Raw genomic sequence first — 24,830 nt, 5'->3', positions numbered from 1 at the left:
CACACCTGTTGCCTCTGGCTTGGCGTGCTCAGTTGGGGACACTACATTTTTCAACTAAACATCGAAATACATCTAAATAATAAACTAAATTAACCATTTAAACTAAATTACTGATCAAATTATTGATCTAAAGCCCACACTGTCACTGTATGATATTTGAAATTTTTCCAGAATGGCTATACAGCTGAATAAAATTATGCTGCATTATTTTCCTGTTTAACACTGTAAAGCTGCTTTGAAACAATCTACATTGTTAAAAGCGCTATATAAATAAAGTTGACTTGACTTGACTTGACACCGGTGCGGTGAATGACAGCCACACATACTCCTCACAACATTAGATTCATCCGCACTGAGGAGCCTTGCTGATGCAAAACTCACGTAAAGATAATCATTCCGCAAATAACTGCTATTGCAGGGTTCAAACAGAGATGGCGACAAAGAGGCAAAACCTACGGACAACAACTTTAAATAATATTACTCAGTGCTTATGTAGTACAATGTCTTAACTACGTCACCTTAAAATTTTGGAGGTGACATAGAGCAAGTGCCATACAATAATAACCTGCAAGAAACCGACTCCATAGAGTCGTATATTTGGGAATCAGACCAGATATTAAAAATAATTATTAAAAAAACAAACTATTAAAAATGTTTTATTGGAGATGCCGAAACTGATAGCCTATTAATCAGAATGTTATCTGCAGACACACAATAATCTCTTCCAACTAATTCACAATATATACAGGCACTATACAGGGAACCCTTTCATTTGGTGCATTACTATAATATTAGAGACAAAAATTAACAAGAGAGCTCAAACTTGAGATATATATATAACTGCTATTTATTTTCAGATATAATAATTACACTCAAATAAAAACTGAAATGTTTGTATACACATAAGGTAGTTTTCATACAGTGCATCCAGAAAGTATTCACAGCGTTTCACTTTTTCCACATTTTATGTGGTTATATTCCAAAATGGATTCAATTCATAATTTTTTTCCTCAATCCTAAAAACAATTCCCCATAATGACAACGTGAAAGATGTTTGTTTGAAATATTTTCAAATTTATTAAAAATAAAAAACAGGAAAAAAATCACATGCACATAAAGTATTCACAGCCTTCTTTGCTAAATACTTTGTTGAAGCACCTTTGGCACCAATTACATCCTCAAGTCTTTTTGAGTATGATGCTACAAGCTTGGCACACCTGTTTTCACACCTTCTTTGCAGGACCTCTCGAGCTCCATCAGGTTGAATGGGAAGCGTCAGTGCACAGCTATTTTCAGCTCTCTCCAGAGATGTTCAATGGGGTTCAAGTCTGGGCTCTGGCTGGGCCACTCAAGGACATTCACAGAGTTGTCCCGTAGCCTATCCTTAGTTATCTTGGCTGTGTGCTTAGGGTCGTTGTCCTGTTGGAAGATGAACCAAAACCCTTTTGATTGACTGGAAATTATTGTCCCTGATTATCTGCTGTTTTCAATCAATCTGACGATGACCGATGTGAAAATAAAAATAATTGCTTTTACTTGCGATACCATTTATTCCATCCTTAATATATATATATATATATATATATATATATATATATATATATATATATATATATATATATATATATATATATATATATATATATATATATACATTTGTTTCTTATCTGTACTGTGTAGACAGATTCCGGAATGGGGTAAAAAAAACTTAGATAAACCTATTGTCTTGAGGATTACATTGCAGCTGTTATCAGGTACAAGCTGTTTTCTGGGTCTCTTGATACTGGGGCAGTTACTGTATTTGACTGAGAGCCAAGAAATCATCTCTGAAGCAGCTCTTGAACATTTATATATATATATATATACAGGGAGTGCAGAATTATTAGGCACGTTGATTTTCTGATCATATTTTTTTTCCAGGCACATTTGACCAATTCCAAACCATAGTAATCCTAATAACTACTATTGATTTAGTATTTAATAATGTATAAGTGATATATAATTGTTCATGAAGGCTGGAAATGAAAATCCTCTTATATTCAGGTGTGCAGAATTATTAGGCATGTTTTCTTTTACAGATAAATTGAGCCAAAAAAGAGATTTAACTCAGACTGAAAAGTCAAAAAGTATTAAATGCCCATGAGAAGGATGCAATACTAATGCAATACTAGACATTGCAGTTAAGGCATGACCATTGGACAGTGAAATGCTCGTTGGGTCAGCAGGATCTGACAAAACAGGTGGTGAAGAAAAGACACCTGTTAACTGCAAAAGAATGAAGAATTAAGGTGAAGAATTAAGGGTGAAACCATCAGGAACCCTTTAGTCTCCAGCGCCACCATTTTCCAGAGCTGCAACCGACCTGGAGTCTCCAGAAGTGCAAGGTGTCAGGATCTCAGAGACTTCAGTTAGGTAAAGAATCCTAAAAAATGACCCCCACTAGATAAGAATCATAAGCTGAAGTGTTGTAAAATACATGAAGAAGGTTTTCGTTTTGGGAGTTCATTTTTAGTCCATCTCTGCATAACAACTTCAGGATGGACTAAAATGAACTCCCAAAACGTACTGCCAGATTCTGGAAGATGAATTCTTCAAACAGTGGTACTAGAGGATGTGGTGCTGGTCCTTCAAGAGTCACTCTCAACCTATCTGTCCATAAAGCCCATAAAAAAACCTTCTTCATGTATTTTACAACACTTCAGCTTGTGATTCTTATCTAGTGGGGGTCATTTTTTAGGATTCTTTACCTAACTGAAGTCTCTGAGATCCTGACACCTTGCACTTCTGGAGACTCCAGGTAGGTTGCAGCTCTGGAAAATGGTGGCGCTGGAGACTAAAGGGTTCCTGATGGTTTCACCCTTAATTCTTCACCTTAATTCTTCATTCTTTTGCAGTTAACAGGTGTCTTTTCTCCGCCACATGTTTTTGTCTGACCCTGCTGACCCAACGAGCATTTCACTGTCCAATGGTCACGCCTTAACTGCAATGTCTAGTATTGCATTAGTATTGCATCCTTCTCATGGGCATTTAATACTTTTTGACTTTTCAGTCTGAGTTAAATCTCTTTTTTGGCTCAATTTATCTGTAAAAGAAAACATGCCTAATAATTCTGCACACCTGAATATAAGAGGATTTTCATTTCCAGCCTTCATGAACAATTATATATCACTTATACATTATTAAATACTAAATCAATAGTAGTTATTAGGATTACTATGGTTTGGAATTGGTCAAATGTGCCTGGAAAAAAAATATGATCAGAAAATCAACGTGCCTAATAATTCTGCACTCCCTGTATATATATATATATATATATATATATATATATATATATATATATATATATATATATATATATATATATATATATATATATATATATATATATATATATATATATATATATATATATATATATATATATATATATATATTAAAAAATACTAAAATAACACTGACTCAGACTACACTGTTGCTTATTTCACTTAAGAATCAGGGTCATTCTTTTAGAAATGGGTTGGACTACAATAGCCATGCTGTACTGTTTGATTCCACAAAAAGACCTAAGAGTCATTCATTCGGGACTACATCTACATCTACATTCGCATCTGAATTCGTTTTTTATCTGTACTGTGTAGACAGATTCCGGAATGGGGTAAAAAAACTTAGATAAACCTATTGTCTTGAGGATTACATTGCAGCTGTTATCAGGTAAAAGCTGTTTTCTGGGTCTCTTGAGACTGGGGCAGTTACTGTATTTGACTGAGAGCCAAGAAATCACCTCTGAAGCAGCTCTTGAACATTTATTGACTCTCACTGGCTGAATACATGCCTGAAGGCGTTTGTCAAAGGCACATTAATATGATGAGAGGGGTACTTGAGATTATGATTGAATAGAGAAGAGGTTCACATAGAGGGAATATGTCAGTGTCATCTCATCTCCTTGCATTCTTGTTTGGTCTTCACTTTGAGTGACACAACTAGGACATTGATACCCTCACACTGTGGAGAATGCTGATTTGAAACATCTGCAAGGAAGCAGTTCGGTGTCCACTAAGGCTGGGCGATATAGCTTAAAAATATATATATTTCTATATTTTGCCCTTTGATATTTTTGTGATGGGATGATGGGAATCACCATTTTGATCTGTTTGCCAAGAAGATTCAAAATGTATTCGGCAAGAAGTGAAATGCAGAAATACAGTACATTTATAATTAATGCTGGGGTCAAAATTGTACCTTTAGGGGTACAACATCTTGTCACTGGGGCAGTACCCTTAAAAGGAGATAGTTGTACCTTTTTTTTTTTTACCACAAAAGGTTCATAATAGTACCTTAAGGCAGGGGATTTCAAACTAGGGTCCGGGGACCCCCAGGGGTCCTCCAGAAGGTTATAAGGGGCCCCCCAAAAATTTCAGAGAATAAAAAGACAAAGCAAAAATGGATAAAGTCTACCGATTTAATTTTTAAATGTTTCTCTCTTTTCTTGTCATATACATATTTTCCAGAATTGTATATGTTTGCTTTGTATCTTTCTAGTGAGTTTTTCTCACTATAGTCCCCTTTACCTTGCTCACTGGGGTTCTTAATGCAGTATGTAAGCTGCTTACATACATTTATTGTGAAAGTTGCTTACACAAATAATTTTTTATTGAAAACTTTTTCAGGTTTATACATCCAACATTAAGTATAACCAATTTAAGTTGGGAAACTATATGTTGTATTTATAATGTCATACTTACTATTTATCTAAGAGTTTAAATATTTTTTCATACATAAAATATATATAGATGGATTTTAGGAAGGGGGTCACTCATAAAAGGTTCATCATATTTGGGGGTCCTTGGCATCATAAAGTTTGAAAACCCCTGCCTTAAGGTACACATTTGTACTCTAAGGTACTAATATGCACATTTTAGGAGTAAAAAGGTACAAAGATGTCCTTTTAAGGGTACTGCCCCAGTGACAAGCTGTTGTACCCCTAAATGTATTATTTTGACCCCCTTTTTCTCTCTGTGTGTGACATTTGGTTTAATTTCAAAGGAGTTGTTCATTCATCCAAAAATCTGTTACTGACTCATCATTTGTTCCAAATCATGTATGACCTTTTTTCCATAAACCACTATATGATAAAATTAGAATAAATGTACTGGTTGTTTTATGGCTGGACTGAGGCATTCAAGTTTTAAGAAGGACGAAGAAGCAGCAACATAAAAGTCATCAATAAAGGTTGTGGACAATATTTACTATGAAGTCACAAGATATTTGTGTGGGGAATTAACCAAAGTTAATGTTATTCCCTGATATTCTTCCCCATCTTGTGAGTTGTTAACTACTGCAACCAGACAAACTGAATAAAACTTATCAAGAACAAATCATTCAGACTGGTTTTGTGAACTGGATCAACAAATTCTGAGCGCTATTTCTGTCATGAACTTTCATGAAAGTCGCAATGAATAAAGACTTAATTTCTGTTTGTTCCTCACACAAAACAATCATTTGACTTCACAGGACAGAAAAGATATACTACATTTGTATGAACTGCATATTTTTTTCTTTAGTACCATGGATGAAATAATTTTCTTCTCTTGGTGAACTGCTCCTTTTATTTTTATTCGGGGTTAATCAGAAGTGCTTTGATCAAAAGAGCAGTAAAGAGTTTCACCAGAAAGTATCAGAAGCAATTAATGTAATCGTTTCATTACTGATACAACTTACTTGTGTCATCATGATGGTATGAATATTACATAGTAATTTTTTAGCTGAATTCCATAGAGGTGTAGCTCATTATGATTAAAATGACTTACTTCCTCTTTGGAAGAAGCCAGTGATGTAATCTTATTGTTACTGTGGTGAGAAACCTGTCCCATTGCCATTGATTCATTACTCCTACTTCCTCTTGGGTTAAAAACAAGTTGACAGATCCACAGTCAGTCCTCATGTCATTGGGATGCACATCATGTGATGCGTTTGTGTGGTCATTTTATTTGTAGGATTAGTAGGATTTCAAAACAACCTTAATACCAGTTCCAAATGAACACCAAGTGTCTGTTCTACAGAATCAAGAGCCTGGAGGATTTTTGATGGTTCTTAAAATATTATTTAATTACATTTCGTTTACCTTAACATCTGTATGCCTTTTAGAAATGAGTTTAACCATTTAAGCTCTGGGATCATTTTTTGGGGATTTCCGCCTGGATTTACAGGGTCCGCAGAGTTTAAGAGGTTAAGTTTGTGCCAAATGCCAATCCAAGGAGGAGGGCTTCCCCATCTGAGTCTTAGTTCCTCCCAAGGTTTCTTACTATCTACATCTTAGGGAGTTTTCCTCGCCACTGTCACCTTTGACTTGGTTTGTAAGACACTGTTGTTTTATAAAACTGCTTTTGTAAAAATGTAAAGGGCCTTGATGATAATGGACACACAACAATTGATAACCATGTTACCAGCATAAAAACATGGAAAGTTGTGTTTGGTTAAAGAAAATTAAAATGGTCCCAGGACTGAACCTTGTGGTACCCTGTTGTTTTTCCATCCATCCATCCATCGATATTGTCTTGTGCTTCGATGGAAGCAATGAAATCTGACATTTTAATCAAAGGGGTTCATAATCAATTTCATACATTTGCTATCTATATTTTCCAAAATATAGTTCAGAAACCTAAATATTTCTTGATTTTAATCATTTTGCATCATAACGTTTATTTTCTTTCTCTATTTTTAAAATCCTAACACTGTTTATTGCCAGGTTTGAATAAGATTTTGATTTTCAGTGTGATCTCAAACTTTTGAATTTTCGACTATACTGTATATTAGACATCTATATTAGAATATTATGGTCCCCTGTTTTAAAGCATTAGACAAGTCAACAAAGAGGGACTAAATGTGGCTTATTTAAAGCTTCTTTTTGTATCATCTCCAGGCGCTCTGACTGAATGCTATGATGAGCTGGGGAACCGCTACCAGCTGCCCGTCTACTGCCTCTCCCCTCCCGTCAACATGATCGAGGAAAAGAGCGAGTCGGAGACCATTGAGGTCCCAGAAGCTCCAGCTAGCGAGGGCCAGGAGTGCCAGTTGCGCCTCCGTCTTTCCACGGGCCGGGATCTACGCCTGGCTGTCCGCACCAGCGACAACGTCCAGCAAATGAAGCGGCGTCTGCAGACCCAGGAGGGTGTGGCGGCCGCCAGCCAGCGCTGGTTCTTTTCAGGCCGACCGCTCACCGACAAGATGAAGCTGGAAGAACTGAAGATCTCCAGAGACTATGTCGTCCAGGTGATCGTCAGCCAGCCTCCCACAACCCCACCACTGCCGCAGAACCCCACGCCTGTGGAAAACTAATGCCTCGCTGGGGATTTTTACCGGCACACCAAGTGTGTATGGTGTGCGTGGGCCGCAAGATCTTTTAGAAGATTTCTTCGATTTGGGATTGGCCTTTTGAGTCTAGAGTGAACATCTCTAGAGGCTTCTCCCTTTAAATAACACACTGCCTTTGACTTACAGCTCTTCTATGGGAGTTGAGATTCAGATTTTCTGGTTAAAAGTCTCAGGTCTAGAAAACTGGAGCCCCAAATTGACCAATAGAGGTCCAATGAGTATGGTTTTGGCAAGGGAAACTTGATGCTTTGTTATCTTTCAAGATTATGGAGTTATACTCTTCATATTCTATTCTTTTTCTTGTGACCAGAGCATATGTCTGCAAGGCAGACCAGAAGTGTGGACCTACCTGTGTCTGTCAGAACTTGACTTCTGAACCGGAGACACTTGGGGCCAATTGGACTTTATGAACCGCTATTGGCTTTCAGCAACAGGAGGATCACTTGTCGGACTCTTTTCTTAAGTTTTGTTTTTATTAGAAACTCTGTAACCAAAAATATATAAAGATTTTTAAGAAGAGGAGGCCTGTTACATGTTGCAAAAACAATGCTTGTTTTTTCCCCACCAAATTTGATCCCTGATCTTCACCAGATACTACATCGACTACATAAATTCTCTAAACAGCATTCGTTCAGTTCTTTCATTTCAAAAGAGGGAAGTTTTTCTGTCAAATACACTAGTAGATCAGCTGTTTGACATTTGCCTCATTTGGGAACATGTGCTTTTATTTGTAAGCGGTCGTCACATTTTTCAGATAGCTTTCAGTTCAGAGAAATATTCCAGTCGTTATCCTTCACCAAACATATCTGATTTCCTCACTCCCTGTCAAACTGTCTGCAGAGAAGTGTGAAATTGGTATGGAGGGAAGCTTTCAGTCATTACCTGCGCAACCACTCGAACTCCTTGTAATTTCGAGGCGCTTTTAAGAATTTATTCAGCTCTGCAAGGTTGCCATGATGCTACGCTTTGCCTCACGCATCCCGAGGATATATAAGGGTGAGAAGGGTAATCATGTGGTAAGAGTGTGTACATGCATGAAAGGGGAAGCAAGTGATTGAATAGAAGTATGGGTGCATATTTTTACACCAGAAAAGGTGGGATTGGAACAAATAAGGCTGGGGAGGACACGAATGTAGCTCTGAATGAAGACATCCTCACAACGTACTCTATATACATGTTTTCTTTTATTACTTTATGTTGAGAGGGACAGTAGGACAGGAAATGGGAAATGACAGGAGCCAGACTCAAATGAGCTGCACAGCTCAATATGTCATAGCACGTGCGCTAACCGCAAGCACATGACTCTTAAGTGTTTTTAAATGGATTCAAGACTTTGTCCTGACGAAAGAGAATTTCAAAACAGTTGCATATTTTAATGATACAGAATGCGTTTTTAATTAAAAGATGATGAAACATTTGTACACCTCAGTATTGCTGTGTCTGATTTTGTTACTGTATTGCTATTATATATATTTAAAATATGAAATATCATGTAAGTTTTGAACGGTACAGTGCTGTCAAATCGATTAATCGTGATTAATCTCATCCAAAATACAAATTTGTGTTTACGATATATGTGTGTGTGCACTGCGTATACGTATTATGTATATTTGAATACACACACATACATGTATATATTCAATACAATTTATATAATTTATATTATATGTAAATATAAACATTTTAGATATAAATAATAACATATTTCTTAAATATATACATGCATGTGTGTGTATTTATATATACATAATAATTATACACAGTACACACACATATATTATGTAAACACTTATTTTGGATTAGATTAATCGCGATTAATCGATTTGACAGCACTGTACCATTCAAAACTTTGGGGTTGGAAATTTTTTTTTCAATGTTTAATTTCTTAATGAAAGAAGTCTTGCTCAAACATAGAAGATAAAGACAGTAAAATGATAATATTTTGAAATATAATTACAACTTTAAATCTATTTTTAATATTAATATATTTTATAATGTTCCTGTGATAGCAATTTATTCCCGTAACGGCAAAGCTGAATTTCTGAATCTGTCATTTTTTATGCATCCTTGTATTAATTATTAAGTGTATTAAGTATTCATTTCAATAAAAGTAAAAACTTTTACACAGTAGTGTATAAAATGTATATTTAAAAAAGTTTGTGCGCACATGTATATTTATGGAATACTTACTTCAAATATGTATTTGAAGCAATATTTCATAATATTTTAAACAAAAAAAACTGTTTAAAATACTTACTAAAATGTATTTATATTTAACAGTTTGCTAATGCCACTTGGTCTGATATTTCTATTAATGAATTATTGGTAATAACTAGGGATGTGCGATATATCGTCCACCATGTCGGTATCGGCCGATATATGTTAATGTTATCGTTATTTGGCCATTATCTTAAAGATGATAAATAATGGATTATTTCCTTCAGATGCTCACTGTTTGCCATGATGGTTTTGAATTGCTTGAAATATGATTGGAAAATACAGTTAAGTGCAACATGTGCAGCACAAATCTGTCATATAGGCTACATAAAATTATAATAAAAACATAATTGTGTTTGGGACATGGCTTTTAATGGTGAGGCTTTTGTTTTTGTAATCAGGCTCTCAAAAATTATATACAAATTTGGATTTAGATTTATCTGACAATATATCGGTTATCGGCTTTCAAATACAAAGAATTATCAGTATCGGCCAACATTTTCAAATCGGTTCATCCCTAGTAAGGCCTATTTATTTGACCCTGCTTAGTGAAGCCTATACGGTACTAAGGGTAACCATGCACAAAATGACGTTTTTATTAAAAATGAATAACATCTCATGTTCAATAAGACAATTGGCTTGGATTTCGGAGCAGACATGTTTTGCGACATGTGAGCCCCTGTGCAAACCTCAGCTCTAATCCAAGTTAAATGTGCTTTTATTCAGTTAAAAAACATGTTTCAGTTAAATATGTGCTTTATCCAGCCCATTCAAAGAGTCTTTTGTGTTATGAAGGGGAAGCCGCAGTTCACCCTGGATTTTCTTTGTTTCCTGAGAGGACTGTTTTTTCTCTCTCCTTTATTACTTTGCAAGTTATGAAAGCTAGAGTTTTTCATAGATGTGTTGCAGTTAATAATTAATAAACTTGGTTTTTAGGCTATCATTAGTCGGAGGAACTGTGGAACCATACGCAAGAATGACAATGCCGGTAATGTACAATATATATTAACCAATGGTTCGAGAAGCAATCTTTATTGAGGATACATTTATGGTACTGACGCATCACAGAAACTTCCTCCTCATTATTATTTGGAAACAGGATTTCAGTGGATGGTTGTTAGAGCAAACGTGAGCACTCTAGAAAATTTCATCTTAATGCTGAAGGTTAACAATTCACTCTTGCAAATGTATTTACGACCTGTCACCATGTAACGTCATTAAACCCAGCTCGACCTATATAGGCTAGGTTTTGTGGCTTTAGTTGAAAATGGTTCAATGTGGCTTTACACACCGTTATGCTTTTTCATTGTTGTATAGTCATGATCATTGAGCATCTTGGAATTCCCTTTGATTCTGAATTTTGGTTTGTGGTTGATGAACACTACATGGATAAAGGTACACACTTTCTCTTGTGGTCAGTGCTTTTACGCGACACTACAACGTGTAACTCACACTATAGGACAGAGGCTGTGGTGTGAGACGTGTTACGATTATGTTCAAATTGACACGCTCTACATTTGCATTTGGCAGCATCTTAATTCATTTTCACCATTAACTTCTTCTGAAGGAACAAATACGCAATTATACATATTTATAATTAGAAATATGTAGTTATATATTTATAAATTATGATATATTTATAAATTACTATATGCTGCCATAGTGATGCCTTTCATATAGGCCTACTGTACATTATATACAAATATGTAATTATATATTTATAAATAACTATATGCTCCCATACTGATGCCTTTCATATACTGTACATTATATAAAAATATGTAATTATATTTAAAAATTATTATATATTTATAAATTACTATATATGCGCTCTTATTGATGCCTTTCATATACAGTATATACCAAAATGCAATTATATATAAAATATATATACATATTTAAATGACTATATATGCCCCCATATTAATACCTGTCATATAGCTACAGAATAAGAATATGTAATTATATATTTAAAAATGATGATATATTTATTAATCACTATATGCTCCCATATTGATGCCTTTTATAAATAGACAAATATGTAATTATATATTTATAAATTGCTAAATTCTCCCATTTTGATGCCTTTCATATACATTATATAAAATATGTAATATATATTTAAAAACTATGATGTATTTATAAATTACTACATGCTCTCTTATTGATGTCTTTCATATACATTATATAAAATATGTAATTATATATATTTAAAAATGTATATATTTATAAATCACTATATGCGCCCATATTGATGCCTTTTATAAATAGAAAAATATGTAATTATATATTTATAAATTGCTATATTCTCCCATTTTGATGCCTTTCATATCCATTATATAAAATATGTAATAGTATATATTTAAAAAATATGATATATTTATATATTACTGCACGCTCTCTTATCAATGCCTTTCATAAACAGTATATAAAATATGTAATTATATATTAAAAAATGTATATATTTATAAATTACTATATTAATCCCATATTAATGCATTTCATATATGTAAAAATAATAATTTTATAATTATATATTTATAAATTACAATGTTTATGTATATTTCCATATTGAAGCCTTTCATTTACAAATATATATATATATGACATTTATTATCATTTATAAATATATGGTTAGTTAAAAAATACACATTATACATTATACTTATGAATTACAATATAATGACAATTATATATACTGTATAAGGTGATTTTTGATTTGATGGTGAAAGACATCAAAAACACACAAAAAAGATGAATTGTAACTCTGACTTTAATCATGTAGTAGTACATGTTGATTAATTCATGTTAACTAAAGTAGTTAACTATATTAACTAATGAAGCGTCATTGTAAAGTGTTACCCAAATAATCATATTACAGCAGTGAAAACATGAATCACCCAAAAAAAAAAAAAAAAAATTCAATTTCACTAAGTGATAATAATTGCTATATGACCTGTGAGGTGTTTCACTGTTGCACAGCTCATGGAAATCCCAAATGAACCACACTGGTTTCCACATCCCTTTGTTTAAAGCTTCTGCTTGCTGGAAATTCACACTTCTGTATCGCATACATATATAAGTTGCTCAGGTCTAAAAGGACTTCAGTGAAAGGGAAGAGAGTCACCGCAACTCATTCAGTTCAAGGTAAGATTCAAACACATCCTGACAGGACAGCAGAGTGGGACATTATTTAGATATTATAAGAACATTGTTTGTGAGAATGTTTATTAAACACTGACTAACTTTAACAAATAATAATATTAATAATAACTTTATTTTAATATATTCTTCTACATTAGCATCAACTTTATTGTCATTTACACAATAATACTATAATATTAACATGTAATTTCCCCTTTTTTTGTTTTTGTTTAGATGAACAAGATTGTCTTTGTTATTCTGCAAGCTGTCCTTCAGTTGGCAGGCAGTTCCACTTCTCTGAGGAACCTTAAGCCAAATGGTGACTATTGCTTAAATCTCATTTATTGTTATCTGAAGCTTTCTTTAAACAATAGATGTTTTCTCTAAAGCTTTTAATGTACATTTCAGTTTTTGCATTTTACTTTAATTTTACGGTTTTGTTTGGTAACATATTTACAGTGGAAATATAAAACGAATTAGATTTACTTTAAAATGACAAAGAATAATGTTAAATTGTTAGTATGGACATAAACATTTAATATAACAAGCTACATATTTAATTACAGATTATTTCAGTCTTATTTAAGAAAACAGAAAAAATACTGTATAAATAATGCAGTAATTTTCCTGTATAAAAAAATAATTATACTGTAATTTGTCATCAATGATATAATTCTTCGAAGTAAAAATCAAGTTGTTAATTTACAGATATTGTTTGTAATTTTACATAGTTTTAAACATAATTTAAAATGAAAAAAAAAAATAGTTACATTAAAAAAATAGTTTTTTTTCCATAAAATTAGGATTTTCTACAGTGTAATTACTATAGTGATTACACGTAACGTGTAACAAGGTAACTAAAATAAAGTGGGTTGCACTTTATTTTAAGGTGTCATTGTTACATTGTAATTTAAACATTTAAGTACTGAGTAATATGTAACTCAGGCCCGTCGCCACAAGGCAGGCAAACCAAGCAATTGCTTGGGGCCCCGAGCTGGCCTGGGGCCCCAAGACAACGACAGGTTAAGAATAAAATGAAACGACAAACTGTGTGAGCGCCCCATTGATAGTCAATAGAGACAGAGCGACACGCGTCATAATCTGAAGACCACGCCCACCGGGGGGGAAAACAATCAAACGCTCTCCATTGACTTTGCATTGCGGGAGGCTGCCTCCTTGTCATTTCGGACTTATAACAAAAAACTGAACAATGTATAAAAGCTGATATGTGACAAGGTGTACAGCAAACAAGCTAAACAAAACCCAGAAGCAAAAAAACTGACGTTTTTATAAGCTGTTGACCCCAAAAAACAAGCGTTTAAGTTCAAAAAAGTGGATTCAGGCCATTGAGACAGAGCGCGCGGGTCATATTACACTGAGAACTACAACGACTAGAGTGGAACGTAATCAGCGACAGTAAATATAACATATAAAACGGACATTTGGATATTTTGTCCGTATTTGGATGTTTACTGCACACATAGACATATTGAGGCATACTGAGTGTCAGGATCCCAAAATTTACCCATTCTTCCTGCTGAAGCTTCACTTCGTATTGCCTGTATCCACTTTTATCTTCATAAACGCTCGTTTTTTGTGGTCGACAGCTTATAAAAACGTATTTCTGTGTTTTTTAGCTTGTTTGCTGTACACCTTGTCACATATCAGCTTTTAGACATTGTTCTGTTTTTTGTTATAAGTCCGAAATGACAATGAGGCAGCCTCCCGCAATGCAAAGTCAATGGAGAGCGTTGGATTGTCCCCATCCCCCCCCCCCCCCCCGGTGTGGGCGTGGCCTAAATACGCTCTGTCTCTATGCAGTAAAGTGCAATGACACTGTTATCGGGATCCCCCTTAAGGGGCCCCTCTCAGTAGGCGCTGACAGCAGCCAGCCAGGCACGCGATCTCTGCTGCCGGCAAAATACAAAATCTTCGGATTTGAAGCGGAATTTTATGCTTCAGGAAGCCAGAAAAGAAAAAAGAGAAAGGAAGAGGAGGATACGAAAAAACAAGATAGTGGTATGTGATAAATTACACTGGATAAAATAGCTCTACTTGTCTTGTACAAAAATGGTGTTAGTTTGCAGCAGGTAGGCTAGCAAAAATATGTTTATGTTAGCTATCGTTACCTGCCTGACGGCAAATGCTGCTTGTAACGAACAGTTAGTGCAACTTTTTTTTCGAATAAACGGAATGACATGAGATTGCTATAGCTTTGTAATAGGTTTTGATGAAAGTGGCATAGCATGCTATACTAACTATTATTTATGCTATGCATTTATGCTATGCATAAATAACCTGGAATAGTTAATATAGCATGCTATATTAACAATTATTATAAACATTATTTAACCAGAAAGAGGCAGAGGAACATGATTTTTTTCATAGCTTTTCTTGCTAGTGTCGGGATATACGGTAGTGACAGTTTGCACCTCCATGTCCATTTTGCTTGGGGCCCCCAAATTTCTTCAAACGGCCCTTTAGTAACTACATGTACTTACTATAGGGTTAGGGTAGGATTATGGTTTAGTTGAGGGTTAGTTGCATGTAATAACGCTTACTTGTTATTACTATGGAAAGTACATGTAACATATGTAACAAGGACACTGTAAAATAAAGTGTTGCCATAAAGTGTTACCTACATTTGTTAATCTAAAAATCCAGCTGTTCATTGTTTATTTCACAGTGCATGAATTAATGTTAACAAATACAACTTTTGATTTTAATAATGTATTAGTAAATGTTGAAATTAACAAAGATTAATAAATGCTGTAGAAGTGCAGTTCCTTATTACTTCGTGTTAACTAATTAAATCTTATCGTAAAGTGTTACCATTATGTTCATCAGGGTTGTTTATTTGATTAATATATTGTGAAATATTGTTACAATTTAATTTTACTGTTTTCTATTTGAATATATTTTAAAATGTAATGTATTCATGTGATGGCAAAGCTGTATTTCTCCAGTCTTCAGTGTCACATGATCCTTCAGAAATAATTCGAATATGCTGATTTGCTGCTCAAGAATCATTTATGATTATTCATTTTGAAAACAGTTGTGCTGCTTAATATTTCAAACATTCTTTGATGAACAGAAATACGTTTATTTGAAACATATATAATACATTTAATGTGTCCTTGCTGAAAAAAAGTATCCATTTTTGGAAGTAGACATCATTCCTTTAGAGTGTCTGATGAATGATCTTTTCTTGTAGTCGTGGCTCTAGACGTGTCAGATCTGTCCAGCTCTGAGGTCTCACTGCATTGTGGGGAGCAATATGAAGGAGAGGACATTCACTGGGAGATGAATGGGAAAAGCATCTCCGAGACAGGAAACCGCATCACTGTTACGATAGATGGGCTGCTCGGCGGAAACTTCACGTGTCACAGAGCAAACAGCAGAGATCTCCTGAATTACACACTTTTACTGGTCCATCCAGTCAACTTTCCTAAAGGTGTTCTTACACAATCCAGTGACAGAGGTAAATATAAAGAATATTTCTGTATATGTCTGTGTTCAGTGTAATCGGGAAAGTATTAGGAGAAAACCATTTTTTCTGGTCCCATAGAATAGTTGAACAGTTTATTGACTAGCCTATTGATACAATATAACAATAATAATAGTCAAATCGATTAAGTCACGATTAATCAAATTGTTTCTCTGTCAATAGGCTAGTCAATATATGTGTGTAATATATATATATAGATCGTATCGAATCAGCGAGTCGAATCATGATTCGGATCGCGTGTCAAACCGCCAAACTGCTGAAATCACGTGACTTTGGCGATCCGAACCACTGATTCGATTTGCTGATTCATAACAGTTCGAAGCTTCATGAAGCCATCGGCCATCACTATATAAGTCGTTATTTGTTTTTTTTGGCCCGCCAAAATATTCTCGTCGCTTTATAATATTAATATTGAACCACTGTACTCACAAGAACTGATTTAAATATGTTTTTACTACATTAATACATGTATTTATTTCAAGTACAATACAGAGTAGCAATTTTCTCAAAATGAGTTTTTTCTCCTGCACTGAGTAAGAAATCTCCACTTCAGTTGCTCTTACATACACCAAACTTTACAGATTTAGTATATTTTGAAGCTTTTTACATAGTTCATATTTTCACATTAGCCTGATAAAAAATTCTGCCTGTTGACATTTTCTGATGTATGGAGTGATAAAAATAGATATGTAAAAACCGTAAGAAACAAGAATTTTGAACGTGGCTTCATCCGATGTTTAGATTTCTGTTCTGGAAATTAAATTAAATAATACCTCATTTGCATATTTGAACAGTATTTCATAAAACGCTTAATACAAAACTATTGTCTTAATCTAGTGTGACTAATCAACTGGGGAAGTAGGGTGATATCTTAAAATTGTATGAATTGTGTTAAGTTTATTCAAACTTTGAATTAATCTGTTTTTATGGAGCCCCACACGACATGCAGGAAAAAATATGTAGGTGGCCACAAATTATTAATTTCCACAACCTACTAATACATCAGCACGTTTTACCTTCCCTTGTTTTAAAAAAACGTGGGGCCTTATTTTAAAGATCTGACACGACTCTTAACCCTCTGGTGCTCTTCGGTCATTTCGGACCGGAAAATGTTTAAATCACAGCTTCATCGGAATGATATTAAACTTGGTGACTTTTCGAGCATTAGGTATGTAAACACACAAAAAAATTGGGGTCATGATTCGAGCATGCTAATTGGTCGTTAAAAAAAAAAGTAGCGTTCATTGTCTTCGGTCATAAATGACCGACCATAGGAAATGAATGGGAAATCGGCAAAAACACAAAAATTCTCAGAATATTTGTGTGTACAATCTACAAATCAACCACAATGCTGAAAAAAAGTACACAGGAGTAAAGGGATGACACTCTAAAACATTAAGAGTGTGATATTGACACATCCACTCACACACACACGCACACTTATACACACACACACACACACACACACACACACACACACACACACACACACACACACACACACACACACACACACACACACACACACACACACCTATGAAAAACTGAACCTATGAACCACATTTGGAATTTTTAAAAATCACAGCTTCATCAGAATGATATGTAACTTGGTGACTTTTCTAGCATTTGGTATGTTAACACACAAAAAAATTGAGGGCATGATTCGAGCATGCTAAGTGGTCGTAAAAAACTCCCACTTGTGCTCTTCCGTCAAAAATGACACCATTGGAAATGAATGGGAAATCTGCAAAAACACAAATTCACAGAAAAAAAATCTTTATTTCTAACAAAAAAATAAATAAAAAATCTAAAACTTTATAATAAATAGTCTTTGAGATTTTTTAAATATATATTCAAATCCATCAACAAAAAAAAAAAAAATCTTTAAATGTGTTCAAAACAGAACTAGGGAATTCTCAAGCCTCTCCATAGAGACCTCTAGTGATTAAACACATGGTTGCATGATTTCTTAAATAATTCCAAAAGAGAATTATTTTTGAATCTGCCTTAAAATAAATATTATTTTAACCTGAAATACTGCAATAATAAAAACAATTACAAAAAATTACAAAAACATTTTTTGGCATAATTTTCAATGGCAAAAATAGACAATAATTATTGCATAAATATTAAAAAATACCATCAAATCATCTCAAAATACAAAATTAAAAAGAAAAAATATTATTGAAGAAAAATAAATTGCATTGGTTTTACTGGGGTGGAGGAAGTTTAATTTTTAGGTGTCCGGTCACTTATGACCGGGAAGACAACCAATGCAACCCCTAAACGAAGAGCACCAGAGAGTTAAGGGCCAGTTCACACAGTAGGCTACTCGTTTTTGCAGATAAAAAATGCGAGACGCTGATCATTGGAACGATAAATGAGTAGGTACGAGTTAGTAAACACCACAATTTACTACAATGAGAGAACAAATTCTTAATTCGTGGCCACAATATATAGGCTATATATTTTTGTCTGCATGTCATATGAAAAAATAAGTAAAAGATTCAGTGATTCAATGAGTAAAAGATTCAATGATTAAAACGGATTTAATAAAATGTACATATATGATTTGTGTAACATGAACATGAAACGTATTATCAGTTTATCTCACTGTACTGGACTTTGTCCACTTTGTCTCTCTAGAATTTATTTCTTGCTCTGCGAGAAACTATAATGGACAATTTCATTGCTCTTGGAAGTGGCATCAGAAACGGAAAAACACAGCCGTGGTATATTTCGCAGCAATACGGTAACGATTCAGGATTATTCTTATTCTGGAATAATCATTTATCAAGAATAAACAATTGATTTAATTAGGCTTATGTTGAAACAGCAAATCAAAGCTAAACTGTTTATGCAGAAACTCAAGTCTCATCAACTGCACTCTGGACTCGGATATCTCTGGACTGACGTGTATCGACAAGGAATACTGTCCGTACTCCGAAGAGTCTAGGAACATCAATCTCACTCTGTTCGTCAGAAACATGTATAGACTGGAGGAACACCAGAGAACTTTCTTCATCCGAGACATTGGTAAGAGCTTTTGTGCCCCCGGGTGGTCACTACATGTAATGGACTTCAGATTTGGGATTGGTTACTGTGTGTGGACCCATCATTTATATGAACACAAATATATGATACCTAAATTCAATACTTTTTGTATTCATTTTGAAGAGTATATCTATTGTTTTAGTATTTGAAGCCAGATATTGTAGCTCAACTGACCAAATCGTTTTTGTGGGCAGTATGTGTAAATAAATACATGAAGAATTATGGAATATTATAGAAATAATAGAATATACTTTGGTGCGAACTGAATGTAATGCTTTCAGACACTGAAATTAAATGTAAATGTATATTAAATGCAATTAGTTAAACTTACAAGTGCTTTTGACCCACTTAAGTAGAATTTTTATATGTAAAGAAACATATAGAAGAGAAGGTGTTAAGAAACAGTCATGAAAGTCTACTCTTACTACTTTAAGTGCACTTGTACTTAAAATAGTAAGAGTAGACTTTCATGACCTTTTATTTTATTAATATTATATAATCTGCAAGTACAGTTTTTAAAATATACTTTTAAGATTCGAAGTACGCTACAACTGCACATTCAATACAATTAAGCACAAACATTTTGCTAGCCAATGCAAAGTTTCTCGAAGGAACAAACATTTTGCTAGCGAATGCAAAGTTTCTCGAAGGAACGCAAACATTTTGTTAGCGAAAGCAACGTTTCTCTGGGGGAACGCAAACATTTTGCTAGTGAACGCAAATTTTCTCAAAGGAACGCAAACATTTTGCTAGCCAATGCAAAGTTTCTCAAAGGAACGCAAACATTTTGCTAGCGAATGCAAAGTTTCTCGAAGGAACGCAAACATTTTGCCAACGAAAGCAAAGTTTCTCGAAGGAACGCAAACATTTTGCTAGTGAACGCAAATTTTCTCAAAGGAACGCAAACATTTTGCTAGCCAAGCCAATGCAAAGTTTCTCGAAGGAACACAAACATTTTGCTAGCTAATGCAAAGTTTCTCGAAGGAACAAACATTTTGCTAGCGAATGCAAAGTTTCTCGAAGGAACGCAAACATTTTGCTAGTGAACGCAAATTTTCTCAAAGGAACGCAAACATTTTGCTAGCCAAGCCAATGCAAAGTTTCTCGAAGGAACACAAACATTTTGCTAGCTAATGCAAAGTTTCTCGAAGGAACAAACATTGTGCTAGCGAAAGCAAAGTTTCTCTGGGGGAACGCAAACATTTTGCTAGTGAACGCAAATTTTCTCAAAGGAAAGCAAACATTTTGCTAGCCAATGCAAAGTTTCTCGAAAGAAAGCAAACATTTTGCTAGCGAATGCAAAGTTTCTCGAAGGAACGCAAACATTTTGCCAACGAAAGCAAAGTTTCTCTGGGGGCACGCAAACATTTTGCTAGCGAACGCAAATTTTCTCAAAGGAACGCTAACATTTTGCAAGCCAATGCAAAGTTTCTCGAAGGAACACAAACATTTTGCTAGCGAATGCAAAGTTTCTCGAAGGAACGCAAACATTTTGCTAGTGAACGCAAATTTTCTCAAAGGAACGCAAACATTTTGCTAGCGAATGCAAAGTTTCTCGAAGGAACGCAAACATTTTGCTAGTGAACGCAAATTTTCTCAAAGGAACGCAAACATTTTGCTAGCCAAGCCAATGCAAAGTTTCTCGAAGGAACACAAACATTTTGCTAGCCAACACAAAGTTTCTCGAAGGAACGCAAACATTTTGCTAGCGAAAGCAAAGTTTCTCTGGGGGAACGCAAACATTTTGCTAGTGAACGCAAATTTTCTCAAAGGAACGCAAACATTTTGCTAGCCAATGCAAAGTTTCTCGAAGGAACACAAACATTTTGCTAGCGAATGCAAAGTTTCTCGAAGGAACGCAAACATTTTGCTAGCCAAGGCAATACAAAGTTTCTCGAAGGAACGCAAACATTTTGCTAGCCAAGGCAATACAAAGTTTCTCGAAGGAACGCAAACATTTTGCTAGCCAAGGCAATACAAAGTTTCTCGAAGGAACACAAACATTTTGCTAGCCAACACAAAGTTTCTCGAAGGAACGCAAACATTTTGCTAGCGAAAGCAAAGTTTCTCTGGGGGAACGCAAACATTTTGCTAGTGAACGCAAATTTTCTCAAAGGAACGCAAACATTTTGCAAGCCAATGCAAAGTTTCTCGAAGGAACGCAAACATTTTGCTAGAGAATGTAGTTTCTTCGGAGGAACGCAAAACATTTGTGATAGAACGCAAAAGCATTAACTCTCATCTCATATTTTTTTCACCACCATATCCCCTTAGGGTCTCTGTAGATTAAGGATTCTTAAAAATATTTGTACTCACAAATTTGTAACCAGTTTTTTCTAGTATAGAATGATTAGTAAAATGTGTATTCATTATAAAACAGCCCATGCCATTGTAAGATTAAATTTTATTCTTATTTTAAATTATTTTAAGTCATGTTGATGTTAGTCATGACCAGGTCCACTGTACTAGACTGCTGATTTCTATTAAACTATTATTTCTGTCAAAACTCTAACCACATTGAATCAAACTCTCAGTCCAACCAGATAAAGTTAATATCACTAAGATCGAAGATGATGTATTTGAGTGGCGCCCCCCTAAGACGTGGAGTTTACCCTGCAGTTTCTTTCCCCTCTCCTACGAGGTGAAAGTGGTTCCCAAAAATCATACATGTGACTTCACAGGAAGTCATGTTGAAGTAAGCCACTTTCCTTGATTTTGTTATTCTCAAGATCAGTTTAATAAGATCGATTTATGAACAATGTTGTTAATTTCTGGTAATATTTAATTTCTGGTAATATAGAAAATGGGAACCAACGAGACACATTACAAGGTGAACAGGGAAAAACCATATACTTTCTGCATCCGAGCTCAGGATCTACTAACTAAAAAAGTTTGGAGTGACTGGAGTCACCATCATATTAATAAGTAAGTACAGTTTGACCTGCAGTATCATTGTATATTTTATGAAAATATGCGGCTTTACATTCTGCATCTTTTGTGTAACAGGAGAAAACACCGGCACATGTTGAAACATTAAAAGGTGTGTTGATTTGTGTTTTAATGCCCATATTGATCATGTTTAGTTGGTTATATCATCCCGATGCTGTTATTTTAACATTTTTCAATTCTTTGTTTTATGAATGCAGGTCTCAAGGGAACACATCACTCTGCTTGATAATCTGCTTTCTATTCCTGACAAAATATTGCAGCTATTCATATTTATATAGATTTTATGTTATATTTCCCCTGTAAAATTTATTTATGCAATAAATTTCATTAAAAATACACTGTGGCTTTGCATTTCACTTTTTTTCCCTATATTTTATAGATATATTTCATTTTTATATTGTTATGTAATGGGGTTTTTGTTAGTTTCCTATAATATAATATAATAAATATAATATAATATAATATAATATAATATAATGAATATAATATAATATAGCTAATGTTTGGAGATTTAAATAACATTTATATTCCAAAAAAGCTCATGGCATAAATTGTTTAAAATCCACTATTTTGGTTTCAACATGTTCTACGGCATCATGCTAAAATGTGCCACAATATTCTTTATAATATTTTTTTTTATATAACATAAGTTAACAGTCAATTCATTAACTAACATTAATGGGTAATGGGCAATATATTTGTTACAGTACTTATAAATCTTTGTTAACATTAGTTAAAAATACAACTGTTAATTTTTAGTTCATGTTAGCTCAGGTCCAATAAATAATATTAACAGATACAACTTTTGATTTTTAATAATGTATTAGTAAATGTTGGAAATAACATGAACTAAGATTACACTTACATAAATAATGCTATATACACTATACAGTACACAGTATATGGAGACAATGGTAACACTTTTCATTGGTAACACTTTTCATTTAGGTTCCATTTAGTTCAGCATTAGTTAACATGAACTATACTTCTAAAGCATTTACTGCACCCTAAAAAAATGCTGGGTTAAAAATAACCCAAGTTGGGTTGAAAATGGACTAACCCAGCGGTTGGGTTAAATGTCTGCTTAAAACAACCCAATTGCTGGGTTAGTCCATTTTCAACCCAACTTGGGTTATTTTTAACCCAGCATTTTTTTAGGGTGCAGTAAATGCTTTAGAAGTATAGTTCATGTTAACTAATGCTGAACCAAATGGAACCTAAATGAAAAGTGTTACCAATGAAAAGTGTTACCATTGTCTCCATATACTGTGTACTGTATAGTGTATATAGCATTATTTATGATATGTACACCACAGAGGACTACAGTTCAAGCCTAGTCCATTGGCCTCATTTATAAAACGTGCGTACGCACAGGTTTGATTTGATTTGTGTGCGCTATGGCAACGTTCTAATTTATAAAAATGGTCTTTGAAGTGGGAAAGTTCATAGAGCCACGTTAGGGTCTGAGCAGGCTTACAGACTTTTCTTTGAGCCAGAGAGTTGGTGTATACTGCAGGTATATTTGAATTATAAGCAATTATTGCCATTCACCATTCTCAAGTCATCTTATATACACTATATTGCCAAAAGTTTTGGGACACCACTCCAAATCATTGAATTCAGGTGTTCCAATGACTTCCATGGCCACAGGTGTATAAAATCAAGCACCTAGGCATGCAGACGCTTCTACAAACAACAAGCGTGGTACCGTGATAGGTTGCCACCTGTGCAATAAGTCCATTCGTGAAAACTCCACGGTCAACTGTTAGTGGTATAATAACAAAGTGGAAGCAATTGGGAACAACAGCAACTCAGCCATGAAGTGGTAGGCCACGTAAAATAGCTACAGACCTCCAAACTTTGTGTGGCCTTCAGATTAGCTCAAGAACAGTGTGTAGAGAGCTTCATGGAATGGGTTTCCATGGCCGAGCAGCTGCATCCAAGCCTTACATCACCAAGTGCAATGCAAAGCGTCAGATGCAGTGGTGTAAAGCACGCTGCCACTGGACTAGAGCAGTGGAGACGTGTTCTCTGGAGTGACCAATCATGCTTCTCTGTCTGGGTTTGGCGGCTGCCAGGAGAACGGTACTTGCCTGACTGCATTGTGCCAAGTGTAAGGTTTGGTGAAGGGGGGATTATGGTGTGGAGTTGTTTTTCAGGGGTTGGGCTTGGCCCCTTAGTTCCAGTGAAAGGAACTCTTAGTGCTTCAGCATACCAAGACATTTTGGACAATTTCATGCTCCCAACTTTGTGGGAACAGTTTGGGGATGGCCCCTTCCTGTTCCAACATGACTGCACACCAGCACACAAAGCAAGGTCCATAAAGACATGGATGAGCGAGTTTGGTGTGGAGGAACTTGACTGTCCTGCACATTTGGGATGAATTAGAGCGGAGACTGTGAGCCAGGTCCAACATCAGTGCCTGACCTCACAAATGCACGTCTGTAAGAATGGTAAAACATTCCCATAAAAACACTCCTAAACCTCGTGGAAAGCCTTCCCAGAAGTGTCGAAGCTGTTTTAGCTGCAAAGGGTGGCCCAACTCCATATTAAACCTTACGGATTAAGAATGGGATGGCGTTAAAGT

General features: G+C 34.8%; 2 protein-coding genes across 2 annotated transcripts in view; both read left to right on the top strand.

The window, feature by feature from the left end:
* Positions 1–8,825, top strand: part of ubtd2 (ubiquitin domain containing 2) — a 40,768-nt gene extending 31,943 nt beyond the window's left edge. Inside the window, exon 3 of the mRNA XM_079835357.1 lies at positions 6,920–8,825. Within this exon, the coding sequence (XP_079691483.1) occupies positions 6,920–7,335 (416 nt within the window). The 3' untranslated portion in view covers positions 7,336–8,825. The remainder of the gene's footprint in view (positions 1–6,919) is intronic.
* Positions 8,826–12,524: 3,699 nt separating this feature from the next.
* il12bb (interleukin 12B, b) lies at positions 12,525–22,572 on the top strand. The gene is made up of 9 exons (XM_079835354.1): positions 12,525–12,735; positions 12,967–13,051; positions 15,947–16,213; positions 18,887–18,992; positions 19,104–19,276; positions 21,829–21,989; positions 22,095–22,219; positions 22,301–22,334; positions 22,441–22,572. The coding sequence occupies exons 2-8, from the start codon at positions 12,967–12,969 to the stop codon at positions 22,329–22,331; spliced, it is 948 nt and encodes a 315-aa protein (XP_079691480.1). The 5' UTR covers positions 12,525–12,735; the 3' UTR covers positions 22,332–22,334; positions 22,441–22,572.
* The last annotated feature ends 2,258 nt before the right edge of the window (positions 22,573–24,830 follow it).

The sequence above is a fragment of the Gobio gobio genome (assembly GCF_949357685.1).
Source record: "Gobio gobio genome assembly, chromosome: 14".
NCBI lineage: Eukaryota > Metazoa > Chordata > Actinopteri > Cypriniformes > Gobionidae > Gobio > Gobio gobio.
The sequence above is the reverse complement of the archived record's forward strand: the minus strand, read 5'-3'. Positions and strand labels throughout refer to the sequence as shown.